General features: G+C 38.7%; 1 protein-coding gene, 1 non-coding gene and 1 pseudogene across 2 annotated transcripts; 1 reads left to right on the top strand and 2 right to left on the bottom strand.

Annotated features, from left to right (window-relative positions):
- Nucleotides 1–4,944: 4,944 nt before the first annotated feature.
- On the top strand, nt 4,945–5,017 carry TRNAA-AGC (transfer RNA alanine (anticodon AGC)). Its single transcript has one exon. It is a non-coding gene; the product is annotated as a tRNA-Ala (tRNA).
- An 875-nt stretch (nt 5,018–5,892) lies between these two features.
- Nucleotides 5,893–9,559, bottom strand: LOC143617670 (uncharacterized). The gene is made up of 3 exons (XM_077090152.1): nt 9,510–9,559; nt 6,484–6,595; nt 5,893–6,432 (listed from the first exon to the last, which is right to left on the bottom strand). The coding sequence occupies exons 1-3, from the start codon at nt 9,557–9,559 to the stop codon at nt 5,893–5,895; spliced, it is 702 nt and encodes a 233-aa protein (XP_076946267.1).
- A 145-nt stretch (nt 9,560–9,704) lies between these two features.
- Nucleotides 9,705–12,093, bottom strand: LOC143617678 (MYB-like transcription factor ODO1 pseudogene; annotated as a pseudogene).
- Nucleotides 12,094–15,390: the final 3,297 nt, after the last annotated feature.

Here is a 15,390-nt window from a genome sequence, read left to right as displayed (position 1 = left end):
TTGGCGCGAGCTGCTTTCAACTTGTCGTTTTCACGACAAAGCAGCTCGACGCGCGGCTGCATCCGGGCATGGAGAACCCGAAGCTCGTTGGTTAGCCTACCCTCCTGGTAGCTAGCCATGGCTTCCCCCAACGCACCATGGGGAGCAGCGTGGCGAGCCCATTCCACGCACTCCACAGGGGTACGAAGGGTTGTTCCATCGTGGAACATACACTTCATTGGAATCCGACACTGCAAAAAACAAAAAGCAGTTAGCAATCGTAACCGCCGGCTCTGTGAAGGATGCTGTAAAAATCGCACTCACAGCCGGCGGTGACGTCATCTCGGCTGGAACAGTCGGCTCAAAGGAGTGAGCAACTGATCCAGCGGAAGCAGGCGCAGGCGCCTGGGTCGACGCCTCAGGTAGGCTGACCAAGCCTACCGTCATTGGCGGAGAGGTACTACTAGGCACTTCACCCTGGAATGCGCCAACATCCACGCCTGCGTAAAGAAGAAAAGTGTTAAAACAGATAAAGCTATGAAGATAAAAGCTAAAAGAAAGTTGTACTTACGGGTTTTCTTGAGCCTAAAGGTACGGAGAGGCGGGGACGGACCCGATGGAGCCGGCCTCTTTGCGCCGGTCACCGTCGTCTTCTTTGGCTCTCAGGAGGTGACAGTCGCAACCTCCGGAGCTGTGGTCTTACCACCACCGGGATTCCCCGCCACCTCTTCGCTCTCAGTCTCCGAGTCAGACAGAGCCACCGGATCGGCAGTGGAGGCCACCTTCTCCTTTCCCTTCCCGCCGGCAGCCTTCTTCTTCCGCACCAGCGGAGGACCATTTGCGGATTCCTCATCAGAACATACGATTAGAGGAATTCCAGCAGAGGTTTCAGCATTGAGAGGTCGAGGGGCGAAGAGCGCCTTACCTGGCCGACGGGCACTGAGGATCTCATGGCCTAGCGGATAGACCTCCACGAACCGATCCGCCGTTTGTTCGAGGATGGGCAACTCGTTCTCATCTAGAGCACGAGTACCCATCCGTGCGGGACCGTCAGCCTCCCGCGGGTTCAGGAGCGACTGCAGGTCATTCCCCTCTGAAATAAACAGGAAAAAAGTTAGAAGAAATTCAAAATAAACAAAAGGGAAAAAGGCATACCGTAAGGAACAGAGTTCGAACCGTATTCGAGGACGATCGGAATCTTGCGCGCATCAGCCTCCTTCCACACCCGGCTCATCCCCAGCATTACCATCCCGGACTCCGCAAACCGGTAAACCGGAGATTGGACCCGAGATATCTGGGCAAACCATTCCTCCTCCTGGTAGCTGGAAGCGTGAAGGCTGGGAAGTGCCTGCCCATTCTTGAATTTCATAGCAATGGGGATGGCGCGGGCGGATATGAAGAAAAACTCCCTCTTCCACGCGCGAAGACTGCGCTCGGTCGCACAGATCTTCAAACCCTTAATCCGGGTTGTCAACGTGTACCACCCCTGGATGCACCTCCAAGTGTAGAAGGTCATCAGGCGGTCAACATAGGGCTCAATGCCCAGTATCCGGCACACCCACTCAAAATGGCGAATCTTGGCGATCGCCATGGGGTGCAACTCGGTCAAGTGAACACCATGCCTCTCAAGGACACGGTAAACAAACTTTGTCAATGGGAACCTAAGATTCCCATAGACAAAGAATGCTGCATAAACCCCGATCTTGCCTCGGGGGGCATCGTACACCGTCTGATGGGGTTCAGGAAACTCAGGCTCGAGAGACTCGAGCATGAACTTCCTGACAACATACCGGTACAGATCGCCAGGAAGAGCACACTGGCACTCACCAGCAGTACTCCTGTCGTCAGCTGTGGAATCGATATCACGAGACATCTTGTAAAAGAAGAAAACGATTTCGGGAGAATGCTTGCCTGAAAAGGATAAGTATTCGCCGGAAATCGCAAAGAAGATGAAGAAGAGTGAAAGTGTGGATTACAAATAACCCTCTCCCCCTTTATATACTAATCGCAATTAATGCGATGAAATTAATGCGGAAGAGAGAGAAAACGAAGGTGCAATGAAACTATGACACGTGGCAAAAAGCAAGCTGGCAACAGCTGTTGACAGGACGCACACCATTAATTTCGCGGCCACGCGCCCGAAAAATCGCGCCCACGCGCCTGAAAAAGCGTCTGGAATGACCATGTACTGTCACGTCGCCATAACTTCCTGCACGTCCTGACACAGTCAGAAGAAACCGTCGCACGACGTTTCAGATGTTTGGACTGTTCCTATCTTTCCACCAACTCTTCGAATTTCAAAAAATTCAAAATTCAAAAAGATTCAAAAGTGAGCGGGAAAATACCCCTTACCTTGGCAACCAAGTAACCGTAAGACGGGTGCGGGTACAGTGTTAAGGCAAAACCCTTCACATACCTAACACCCGCAGGGAATTGAAGCCAAGAATAACTTGGCAACCAAGTAACCATCAGACGGGTGCGGGTACAGTGTCAAGGCAAAACCCTTCACATACTTAGCACCCGCAGGGAATTGACGCCAAGAATACCTTGGAAGTAAAGTAACCGTAAGGCGAGTGCGGGTACAGTGTCAAGGCAAAACCCTTCACATACTTGGCACTCTGCAGGGAATTCAAACCAAGAAGGATCTTCTGGGCCATGCTTGCGGAAACGTGAATAACATTCCCGCACGACGGGAACATCGAGAACTACATTGTTTGAAACTCCAAAATGGAATTGATGGTTTTAGCATAAATGATCACTATGTCGAAAACCACCAAAACCTCATGGAGAATCCACACAATTGGGACTCAACACTCCTGACGCGCGAGGAGGTTACAAACTTACCCGCTTCACGCCCAAAGGTCAAGCAGAAAAGTCGGGAATTTCTGCGTGACATCAGGAAAACCGCGGGATGAATCACCACGGAAAACCGAAAAACTAAACCCTTTTCAAAACCCCTTGCTAAGTCCAAAAGCTCACCTCACTTATTAATAATTCATGAGAAGAACATTGGACTGGGGGGACTTGAAGAGGTAGGTCCCAGCAGAGCCCAGTTGGACCCGCAAGACTCACCTTGAACAGGGACGTCTGCGCGATGACCAACTGCTCCAGCAGGACCCACCATGCTCAAAGAACCTTACGCGCAGTACGCCAGCTGTACCCGCAGGGAAAGCCTCCCAATGGTGAAGTACCCCGCCTGTTCCCGCAGCTGCGGATACAAGCCATCAGGGAAGGCTACCCGCACTAACAGCAAGGCTACACGCACAAGGCATTCGTTCAGTTGTCACATGAAGGAATGAGCAAGGCGGGAACACTACCGCCTAAATGAGCCAGTCCGTATGCTTCTGGAAGGTCTTTCGTACTATACCTACTAAGGTATGGACGGAAGACTCACCTTGAACAGGGACGTCTGCGCGATGACCAACTGCTCCAGCAGGACCCACCATGCTTAAAGAACCTTACGCGCAGTACGCCAGCTGTACCCGCAGGAAAAGCCTCCCAATGGTGAAGTACCCCGCCTGTTCCCGCAGTTGCGGATACAAGCCATCAGGGAAGGCTACCCGCACTAACAGCAAGGCTACACGCACAAGGCATTCGTTCAGTTGTCACATGAAGGAATGAGCAAGGCGGGAACACTACCGCCTAAATGAGCCAGTCCGTATGCTTCTGGAAGGTCTTTCGTACTATACCTACTAAGGTATGGACGGAACAAGACAGTTTGACCAGAGCAGCCCATGAACTAATCACAGGGTGACAGCTCACCGACAACAATACGAGGAGGAGCACCCTCTAGTACTGTTTGTCACTATTAGCCGCTGCCTACTCACCAACCCTTACGAGGGGACGTGCGCAGCCTACAGTTGGTGGAACAGTGCGCAGCCGGCAGTAAAGGAACAGTATACAGCCGACCTTGTTACTGTTTGCCGTAACCTATCCACCAACCAGCATGGTCTGTGCATACGTCCACTGTTGGTAGAACAGGAATACTATTCAGCCGGCTGTACCTGCTTGGAAACCTACCTTCGGCTATAAATACTCCAACACCTTGGAATGGTAAGGACATCATCTGATATCTCAATCTTATCTAGCAATCTCTTAATATACTCTTATATTCAGAGCAATCTAGTCTGATTCTCACGCCGGAGGGTGGTCACAAGGAGGAACCCCCCCTTCTCAGTGACGAGCTTACGGTGTCTGTTTTGCAGGTCTCCTGAAGAACAACCTTCTCAGCTAGATCTCATCCGTGGGAAACATTACTTAACCCCCAGATTATCTGTAATCTGTCCAGGGTTCACTTAGTGTTTCTTCAAAGAATAAATCTCGATCTCTCTTTGTATTTTTGAACGAATAAACATGTGAATCTAACTAAGAGACTCTATCGTGAACATATGGTATGACAAAGAATAGCCCATGATATCAAACTTGAATATTAAATATGATGTTGCTTTGATTCCTATTGATTTGCTTAAATCCCTTGTAATTGGTTGTAGTAATTTTATTCTAAAGTTTTGTTTCACTTTAATTAGTTAAGCTTAAAGTCTCCCATTTTTTAACCTAAGCAAAATGCATGTTCTCGCTTTAAACATTAAATCAGAGCATACTAGCAACCACCTGGCGCCTACCCCTTCAGAGATCTGAGATCGTATTCTGGTTAATGATGTTGGTTTTAGTAGAGGTTTGACGCAAATTACTCAAAAACAAAACTATGAATTATGCTTTTTTTAGTGCTCTCGGGAGATCTTCGCCATCTTCTCCTACTCATATTTTTTGTCCTCGAAAGATGGTCGAGTTTTATTTGATGATAGTAAAGTTCACTATAAACGACCAACTAAAATCAGCAGTTTTAGTCTGTTAATTTTCTAATATTTTCCAGCAACAAATTGATCTCATTTATTTATAAGTTAAAACTAATTAAATGTAACAAAAGAAGTATGAATAAGTTTGTTTATGATTAAATAACACAAAGGGGATGTAGCTCAGATGGTAGAGCGCTCGCTTAGCATGTGAGAGGTACGGGGATCGATACCCCGCATCTCCAATTTTCTTAAATAATTTTTAGGTATAACTTTTAACAACGGAACAAATCACTAATCATCACTATTTTAAGTCTGATTGCTTTAATATTGCTGTGGGTGGATATGTAGTCAGATTTCAAGAGTTTGGTGATTGTTGTTACGAGGTAACAATATACGTATTACTTAAAAATATAATGGCTTTAAGTCCGTGTGACTCGTTCTCTAACTCTATGCATCAAAGTTAAGCATCAACGTACGATACATCATCATAATGTGCTACATATTACTTAAATGGCATGTCGAAAGCAATGAAACATCTACTTTATCATTTTGTCCATTGATTATTAAAGCTAGCAATGTTTTGCACATTGCAAAACTGTTTTTGAGTTGTTTTTAGGAAAGGAAGCGAGTAAAGTTATGTTTAAACAATCGTCGTGATGATTGATTTTTGACCGCGTCATAATTTGTGTAGTAAAGTATGCATTTACCAATTCCCCATACATGTGTCGTAGTTCATGTATTTTTGTTTGTAATGGTTTGGTTTTGGGTTGAAGCTATTAAAGATACTAAAGACTGTTACTAACACTTTAAACACTAGCGATCAAAACTGAACCATAAACACCTGTACTCCATACAACCATCTCCGCCATATAAACAATCTGAATTGGGTGTTTAAGGTCATGTAGCAACTATTACAATCCCATGAGCATATAACTGTAAGATAACAAAAAAAAAAACCCTTAATATCTTTAAGAAAAAAGCAACAAAAATGGATTAATCAGCCAACAATAGCATCCAACTCATATTATGTTCCAGCAATTCAACTATTCCTCTATAGCAACTTTGAGTTATTCCAAATCATCTAACTAAAACCAGCAAAACCGTGTGTTATAACATTTTATTTATTTGATGAACCAAACTGCTGCCTTATGGTGCGAGCACAATCAGCAAAGTTCTTAACCCGCGCACTGCATTTTAACGTGTCCTTAATATTTTCTCTATAGCAATCCAAGCACGCTTTTAAATCATCCCAACAAGGCATACGTTTTGGTTGTGGAAGTTTAAACTCTTTATCATGAAGCTCTTTCGCCTTTTGTGTTACTTCAGTCACCATCTCACTTTCTTTCTTTTCAACTTTTTCCATGACCCTTTCACTTTCTTGAAGAACCGACCGGATGGCGTCCACCTCAGCATTAACAGGCAATGTAGGTGGTGGTGTTGGGAGGTACATTGGCGGCCATCCGTTGGCAGGGTGGCCGCCTTTTAAGGTTTGGGAGTCCTCATGAATTTGGTTTTGTTGGGGAGTTTTTGGTGTTTTTGGTTTTGGTTTTCTTTCTTTCTTGACTTTGTCAATGACGGTATCAGCGGCTAGCTGTTTGACTAAGTTGCTACTGATTTGAATGGTATATGCATCATCCATAGCTTTCGAGACCGCTTCCTGAAATGATTTACAGAATTTTAGACACATTAGACCCATTGCAGATCATACAGCTTTTGACTTATCAAGAACACACGAAATGCAGCAAGCTTTTGACTTGCTAACATAAACTGGAACAAGTAATAAAGATATTGACAAAAGTCGTGATGTAAACCGCAAGTCGCTGCAGAAACAACACATAAGCATGTTCTGAAGGTGATACTACAGGTGGTACCAATGGGCAAGTTGTTGGGTCGGGTAACAAGTCAAAACATTTAACTTTTTGCAAGTACATATTAGAGAGTCAAAGTATGATTACAAAAGTTAAAATTTTTAAAAATAATCTAACCATTTTCAAATAAATGAATTAGAAGGTTTTATGCATCAAATATACTTCACTCGTTTCCTTTTTCGCTAATACTTTTTGTATTTACCAATTTGATTAAATTGAGATAAAAACATCCCTGAATCAACCCATGCGTAAGTTAATGGGTCGAAACTGCCATCTGTAGATGAAACTAACAACTCAAAAACTATTTTACAAGCAATTTAAATGAAGCGTCATCAGCACCACTAGCTCTTCATTATTGTATTTGAATCATGGTTGTAAAACTCCCGTCTAGGCGCCAAGTACTCACCGAGTAATCACTACTAGGTATGGTGCCGAGGTGGCTTTCTTTAACTCCGCCTAATTACTCGGAATCGATCAAAAGTGGTCAACCTCCGCCACAATTGGATCTAGTCAGTCAACTCGAGACGATTTTGACATTAAAAAAATTAACATAATTCATATTTCTATAATATTAAAGAATGACTGTCATTTTTTTGATTAACGATTTTCAAAATTTAGAATCTTTAGTACTTAAAGACGTATCTTTTTTATCTATATTGATATCCACATAATTTTTTTTATAAATATTAGTAGATAATTTTTTTTATAAACATTAGTAGATTTATGATACTTGACATATATATAAGCTCCCAAAAATTAGTTTCTTTATAATTTACCACGTCCATGTACTCCTCGAGTACTCTCCGCCTAGACCGAGTACTCGCAACTCCCCAGTCGACCGCCTAACGACTTTTGCAACCATGATTTGAATTGATTACTAGTTCTTTTCCGCTACAAATCGTTTACTCTGATAATCAGAGCAACCCGATCCCAACACTATGCACCCTGGAAAAACTAGTCTTACTGTTCTAGGCTTCCATACAACTCAAAACTAGATAATGCATATCAATAGTCAGTAATCACACATTTGTACTACAATATCTTCTTGCTTATTCAAAATCTAATCATAAAGCATAGTTTGATGCTACATGCAACAAACATACCTATTTATGTATCAAAAACGAAGCACGAAACATGTCAAATTGACGGAAAAAACGAACTAAAAGCTTTCAACTATCAAGTGGAACCAGATGAAGCAAAAACAATAAAATTTGCATTAATACATTTACGAACTATTGAGGAAACCAAACTTTAACAAGCATTAAATTAAACAAAGAGAAAAAAAGAAGACATATATGTGGAAGCCCTAAATAATCAAAGACCCATTATGGTTAACCCTAGATTCGCAAGCATATATCACAAGACAAAGGTAATCATATATATACAGATTAGATAAGATCTCACTGAACACGTACAGAGATTAGCCAAGAAACCGTCGAACGTTTGTAAATTTAGAGTTTGTATAAGCTGTAAATAAGAGAAAAAAGAGAAGATTGCGTCTGTATATATAAGTTGTGACTTGTGAATAAAGAAATTTAGAGGTGTTTTTTTTCTTTTATTTTACTAAAATCTCTTACATTAATCTTTCTAGCCCTCTCTATCATACCTATTATAAGCAGGGGTGTAAATGACTAGGCTCGAGATTAATTCGTAAGTTGTTTGTTTAAGTTCATTTACTATTTATTTATATATGTTTTTAATTATTTTTATAATTTTTGAGAAAAACTCTTATGGCGTTAAACAAGCCTATGCTCGGCTATGTAGTGTGAAACTAATACATATAAGCAATGTTACAGAAATCGCTAAGCATTAATTGAGGCTGGGTAGTGACAAATGATTAATCGGGATTAATCATATTGAAGTTTTTATATCTAATTTTTTAAATTACACACACAATTTTGAAAAATTACACTCAAAAGTTTGTCAAAATTCACATAGTATAATTAAACATCACCAAATTGATGTAAACATTACAAATCAATGTGAAAAAAAAACAATAACTTGATTAACAGGTTATAACCAAGGTTTTATTGCCTTCCAAAAGAAATTTAAAAAAATAAAATAAAGATTAAGAAAAATAAAAAAGGACAATTTGGTCTGGTTTGGAACGACTAGGTCCAACTAACGATTAATGGACCGATTAGCTAAAAATTAATCAGCCTAGGGGCGCCTAGCTATTAATCTCAATTAATCCCCGTCCCGGCCCAATTTTGACAACACTGCATATAAGTGCAAAAGAGGTCAAACTTAAAAATACACAAGGCTCATAAAGGTTCGATGAGCCTAAATGAGCTTCTCTTACAAGGCTCGAGCTAGCCCACGATAACTAAACGAGTTTTTTTTTGTCCTTTTTGTCGATCCGAGCACAAGCAACTCAACACGTTTGCATCCCTACACATAACCACTCATTTTATTAATTTTTAGACACTCAAACAACATATCAAGGATTGAATATGAGTCTGTAAAATGTAAATGTGCAATTTAGTTTTCTATGAAAATAATTATATTGCGTTTAGTGTGAGGTGGGCTTGGCCTCGGGCAAGGTGGAAGAATCATATATTTGTCACTTGTCAGCAGTCCACTACTATTTTGAAATAAGTATCATCCAGGAAAATACAAATAAGATATATATGTTAGTAATCATCGATAGAGTCCAATAAAAACCAAATATATATAGGAATATAAAAATATGTCAAGAGACAAACTAATATTGTGATGATAAAAATGTACTATTGTTTATCAACAGAAACACATATACATGAACTTTCCTTACTTACAAAGACACTCAAGTTCTTGATATTTCGCACTTATTCCCGTTTTACCCTTCTCTAAGTAACTAAACTTTTGGCTTGCAGTGATAACTTACCTAACAGATGGTGAGAAATCTCCATTAAGACTTGAGTTCTCTTCTACCATCAAAACATGGCTTGTGGTAACTCTAATAACACGGCGAAAAATCTATGCCAACAATATGGTTCTTCATTGGGACAAGTATTGTTTTATAAACTCATTGGACATGTGAGCCAAGGAGGTCGTAGAACAACATAATCTTATGATCTTATCATTTTGGATCATAATAACTTCTTTTTTGTTGTTTGTTGCTTGTTTCGAGGAAGTCGAAGACACCCATCTCAGCTTCGTTGAAACGATCAATCCAAAAATCATGAAGTCCAAAATCTTGACCATCCCATAGTCGTGTAGCGCAATCATCCCATGATGCAAAGGCGACAATATCATGATTGAAGTCTTGCTCATTGTTTGGTAACTCCCATCTTGTTGTATCAATTAGTGGCGGCTCATCACCACCTAAGAGGTAGCTTAGTAACTTCTCATCTTCGCAAAGGCTTTCGAACGATATTTCAGGTTCACCACTAAAAGTTGAACAATTTTCATGTGAAGACGAGCTTCCGGTGGCGGTTGGGGTTTCCACTGGCGGGGAATGGTTGTTTCTTTCAAATTGTGTGGATTGTTCTTCACGAGAAGAGGTCGTCTCAGTGTCTTGATGATCCTTTTGAAGTGGTTCATGAGTTACAGGATCAATTCCTCTCTTAATGAGTTTTTTCTTTATATGCGTGTTCCAATGATTTTTTATCTCATTATCTGTTCGTCCAGGCAATCTTGCTGCGATTTTGGACCACCTAAAAGACGAAAAAAGTTTAGTTCTCTATGTTTGCATAAATGCATAAATTCTTATGATATACAACATTATGTGCCTTTTCTTTTTCAGTTTGCTAACCATGAGAAATCGTTATCATGTCAATACCCTACTAGTCAACATAACTTGTGATGGATCGTTGGTATTCAAGAGGTCATGCAGGTAATCAGGGGAATAAAGGTTCAAAATTAAGTGATGAGAAAACAGAAGATGTGTTAAAAGAAAAACACTTCGGACTTGCATGTTAAAAAGAAAGATTTTCAAAGTTCTATATAAAAAAAAGAAAAAGTACTTTAAATCACCAGTTTTCATATTATGTGTATAAATATGTCAAAGAAAAATAACGATTATTATAACGATATGACATTTGCACACCCTCTCGAAACTCACACACCCTACATACGATCGTATAGAGGTTATACGATCGTATGAAACCCCTTTTAAAAGAGTGTGTGAATAAGTCAAAGGATGTATAAATAACCAAAGCCTTATTATATGTAGTAAATCAATTAGTCTTTTTCATTGTCACGGTTCTATATTAAACCCAGTCGTACAACTAATTTATCTTTTTGACCTGTTGGTAATAAAAATAAAATATAATATACTTTGAAAATCATTGAAAAGATAAAAGGACCATCAAAGGTTTTCCCTTTTTATAAAATATTTAAAATTTCTGAATTACGACTTCTCAATAGTCGGGTACTAAAAAATCTCCTTCGTAGCTTTACTATGAAACATGTCGGCCATAGGTAAAGCTTATACAATTATCTATGTGCATCATTAGCCTTACTTTCAATAATTTTTTTATTTCTTTTATTTGTAAAATTTGTATATTTGCAAAAGGCAGCCTTTTCTTTTTTTTTTTTGGTTAAGAACTTAAGACCATCCTTGTCACATGTAATTCTAGAATTTTTAATATATTTAAAAAAGAATAGATTGCTGGATCTTAATAATATAAAGAGTAACCTTACGCACATATAAGATTATCATAAATTTATATTGATTTCGCTCACATGAATGATTATACGTGAAATGAGAAAAATGCATTCTTAATGAGCGAAATCGAGTGAAAATCATATAAAAGAAGATGTAAGATCATTCTTTGCCTATTCCCTATCATATTTATATGATTATACTAAAAATCATTATATTTATATTTTCAATTAAATAATACTATTTTATACATTTACTATTATTTTTCTCTCTCCTCCACTCATAACCATTTTGATAAAATATTAGAAATCATACTATATAAATAATAGAAAACTATATCTAACTTTCTCGTATAACATCCTCTCTCATTTATTCACAATGACCAGTCAATCACATATATAACCATACATATAATTTACAAAACTCCCATAAATATATATAAGAAAAGGTTAGAATGCTCTAAGTCTCAAATATCACATTAAATTATTATAACTAAGTAATAATTTAAGATATTAAAATCAAAATTAAAGTTTATATGTGACATATCAGTTATTGGTTAAGCTGTTTGGTAAACCAATATAAAACACAAGATTCAATACCTATTGCCAAGACGAGCATGGAGATCAATAACGAGCTGCTCTTCAGACTCACTGAGTAGACCGCGCTTCAAGTCGGGCCGAAGGTAGTTGGTCCAACGGAGGCGACAACTCTTCCCACAACGCGTGAGTCCAGCGAGCTTGGGGACCGCACGCCAACAACACTGGCCGTTGGTTAGTATAAAGTTGATAAGTTTATTATCTTCCTCCGCAGTCCACGGCCCTTTCTTCACCCCTAGTTTGTCACAACAAGGCTGTCTTCCCATCTTTATTAATTCACAAAATAATTAATACATAATATTATTTTTATTCAAAACACACCCGCCACTTTCAGATATGCAACCATGCACCGACTTATATATATATATATAGTTCCCATATGTATATGTATCTATATATAGAGAGAGAAGGAGCTAGCAGGGTCCACCGGTCCACCATCGATTTATGAAAGGTATAGGTGAACTGCAACTTATTGGTTCGGGTGGTAACTTGTAACATATACACAAAGGGCCACGTTTGAGGCCTCAAAGAAACGATACATAATTTCATATCATGTCACGTTATTTAATTTTAAGTATTTTGATGAATTGCTAATTATATAATCAAGGTTATCATATAAGGTGTTAAACAAGACGTGTTCATGGTTGTCGTGTCCAATGAGGCACTAACCCTGGCATGGTATGAACTTGAAAATTGTGTTAACCATATGAACCCGAACACTACATGAATATATATATTTGTAGGTTGACACAAATACGATTACATGAATTTGTTTATTTATTTATTTTTGGCATGATAGAACTTTAAAATTACTATTTTACAAACAGAAAATATATAAATGGGAGTATAAAACAATTATATGTAAGTTGTAAATTTTATGTTAATATATTTTTCTTTTATAGTTTACTTAAAATAAAAGGAAAATAACTTTTTATATAAAGAAAAGAATTATATATTTGAACAATATTATAACTTGAGTTATTTTTGTTCCTAAAAAGTGTGAAAAACTTTTGAAGAACACTAAAGAAACTTAAATACTAATTAATATGCAAAATACTCTGTCTTTTATGAAGAAAAATCATAGTTTAACCATTTAAAAATAGAAGGGAAATAAATTTTCATAAAGAATTAAATTATAAGATTGGAAGAATAAACTTGAATTTCTTTTGTTGCAAAAAAGTGTGAATAACTTTTGTAGAACACTAAAGAAACTTAACTAAAATAAGCACTCTTATGTGAAAAAGAATAATAATCCATAGGGCACGATATATATAGGGAAGGTTTATGTGCATTTTAGACTTAACATGAGAACGTAGAAAATAATACTAATTTATAAAAAAATGAGAACGTAAGAAACAATACCAACCACAATACCAATTTACATAAACAATTATTTATAATAACAAAGAAAAAAACCTAAAAATTACAACAAAAGAATCAAAATCAAGAACAAAATAATACCAGCAAATACTTATAACAGCAAAAGAAAAAGACATAATTACAAAATTTGTCCTTTAAAAAAAGCCAAATTATGGTTCGTGTCCTTTTTTTAGTTTTTTGTCCTTTAAACATTTTTTTCCAACACGTTATGTCCTTTACGCTAACTGGGTTAGAAAAACCCAGTTAAATACCCTCACGTGAGGCGCATGTGAGGGCATTTTGGTCTTTTCAACGAAGTAGTTCAAAATAATTTAATATATATTAATAATTCATATTTATAAAATAAACTCTCTCTCTCTCTCTCTCCAACCCATCTCCATCTTCATCTCCATTCCACCTCCAAACTCTTTCATTCTTCCACCACTCTCCCGGCCACCATCACCACCGCCACTACCTGCAAGGCTGCAACACCCAACATCACCACCGCTTATCCCCACCAACAAGTGTCACCATCTCTGTGACCACCATTAGATCCGACCACCGTTTATCCCGGCCAACCTGCAACACCAAACGGCTTAGAACCCACAAACCCAGATCCAACTCGCCGGAGAACCCACAAACCCAGATCCATCTTCCGGTCAATTTGCCCCTTCACGGACGTCTTCAATTTGCCAAGATCTGAAACCCTTGCCGGAAAAATCGTGTCTAGCCCATCATCCTCTACAACACTCCAACCCACTAAAAATCGTGCAGATTCCATTCCATTCCATCGCCGCCACCGCCGGTATCTCTGCCGCCTTGGCTTTCTCCAGAAATCTAACACCGACCCAGATCACAAAATCAAACACCGGAAATCTAAAGTCGTCGTGGCTTTCGATATGGATGACGTGGCTTTAAAAATCGAGCATCACGATGATGAGTTGTCTCAGATTGTTTCTGGGTATTCTTCATAACCATCTAAATTATCAAAGCCCTAAGTTAATTTCAAGAATTAGCATATAGGCACGGGGTATTTGATTTAGTTTTGTTTCTGTTGTTAAGGTTTAGAAATGGGTCAGGGTATGGTGGCCGGAGTGAGTCATGGTATGGTGGTCGGAGTGGTTGTGGTATGGTGATGGTGTGGTGATGGTGGTGGCGTAGAGAGAGAAAGAAGAGAGAAATGAGGGGAAGGAGTTATAAATTTGCAGGTACAGACGAAAAGATAAAAATGCCCTCACATGCGCCTCACGTGAGGGTATTTAACTGAGTTTTTCTAACCCAATTAGCGTAAAGGACATAATGTGTAAGAAAAAAATGTTTAAAGAACACCGCCTGCAAAGAAACTAAAAAAAGGACACGAACCGTAATTTGGCTTTTTTTAAAGGACAAAATTTGTAATTCTGTCAAAGAAAAAATATAAGAATAACAACAAAATATAAATCAGCAAATACTTATAACGTCTCATAATCGAAAATTAGCAAATACAATCAAAAAAATAACACAAAATACCTATAAAAATAAACCTAATAATAACAGCAAATTGGTTCTCACTGTTTTTATGTTAAGAATAAAATGCATTTGATCCTGTTTCTGATATATATTTTATATATTTTTTTAAATGGCGTCATAGTGCACGATATTAAAAAAGAAAAAGAAAAAAGCTTAAAACTGTAATTGTACTCTTTCGCCGCTGTTACGTCGTGCTTCCGTCATCATGACGTTTACGTGTCCTTACCACGTAAGCATAAGATTTCGTGTTTCTCACTTCCTACCAGCATATGTAACTTCATTAATTTGGTCCCAAATCTATTTGATATCTCAGTTTCGACCCAATTACAAATTTTTCCTTTAAAAAAAGCCAAATTACGGTTCGTGTCATTTTTTAAGTTTCCTTGCAGGCGGTATCCTTTAAACATTTTTTTCCTACACGTTATGTCCTTTACGCTAACTGGGTTAAAAAAACTCAGTTAAATACCCTCACGTGAGGCGCATGTGAGGGCATTTTTGTCTTTTCGCTTGTAATTTGTCTAATATATATTAAAATGATTCTCTCTCTCTCTCTCTTCCCATCTTCTCTCTCTCTCTCTCTCTCTCTCTCTCTCTCTCTCCACACCAACACCAACACCACCACTTCTTCTTAAATCCGGCACCATCTCCTGGAAACAAGCCGATGAGGCCATTCCGCTCCGGCGAGGAAGACGACA

The sequence above is a fragment of the Bidens hawaiensis genome, unplaced genomic scaffold, assembly GCF_021521415.1.
Source record: "Bidens hawaiensis isolate Kalapana, Puna unplaced genomic scaffold, B.hawaiensis_p1.1 tig00056898_1, whole genome shotgun sequence".
Lineage (NCBI taxonomy): Eukaryota > Viridiplantae > Streptophyta > Magnoliopsida > Asterales > Asteraceae > Bidens > Bidens hawaiensis.
This window is presented reverse-complemented; position numbering and strand designations above follow the sequence as displayed.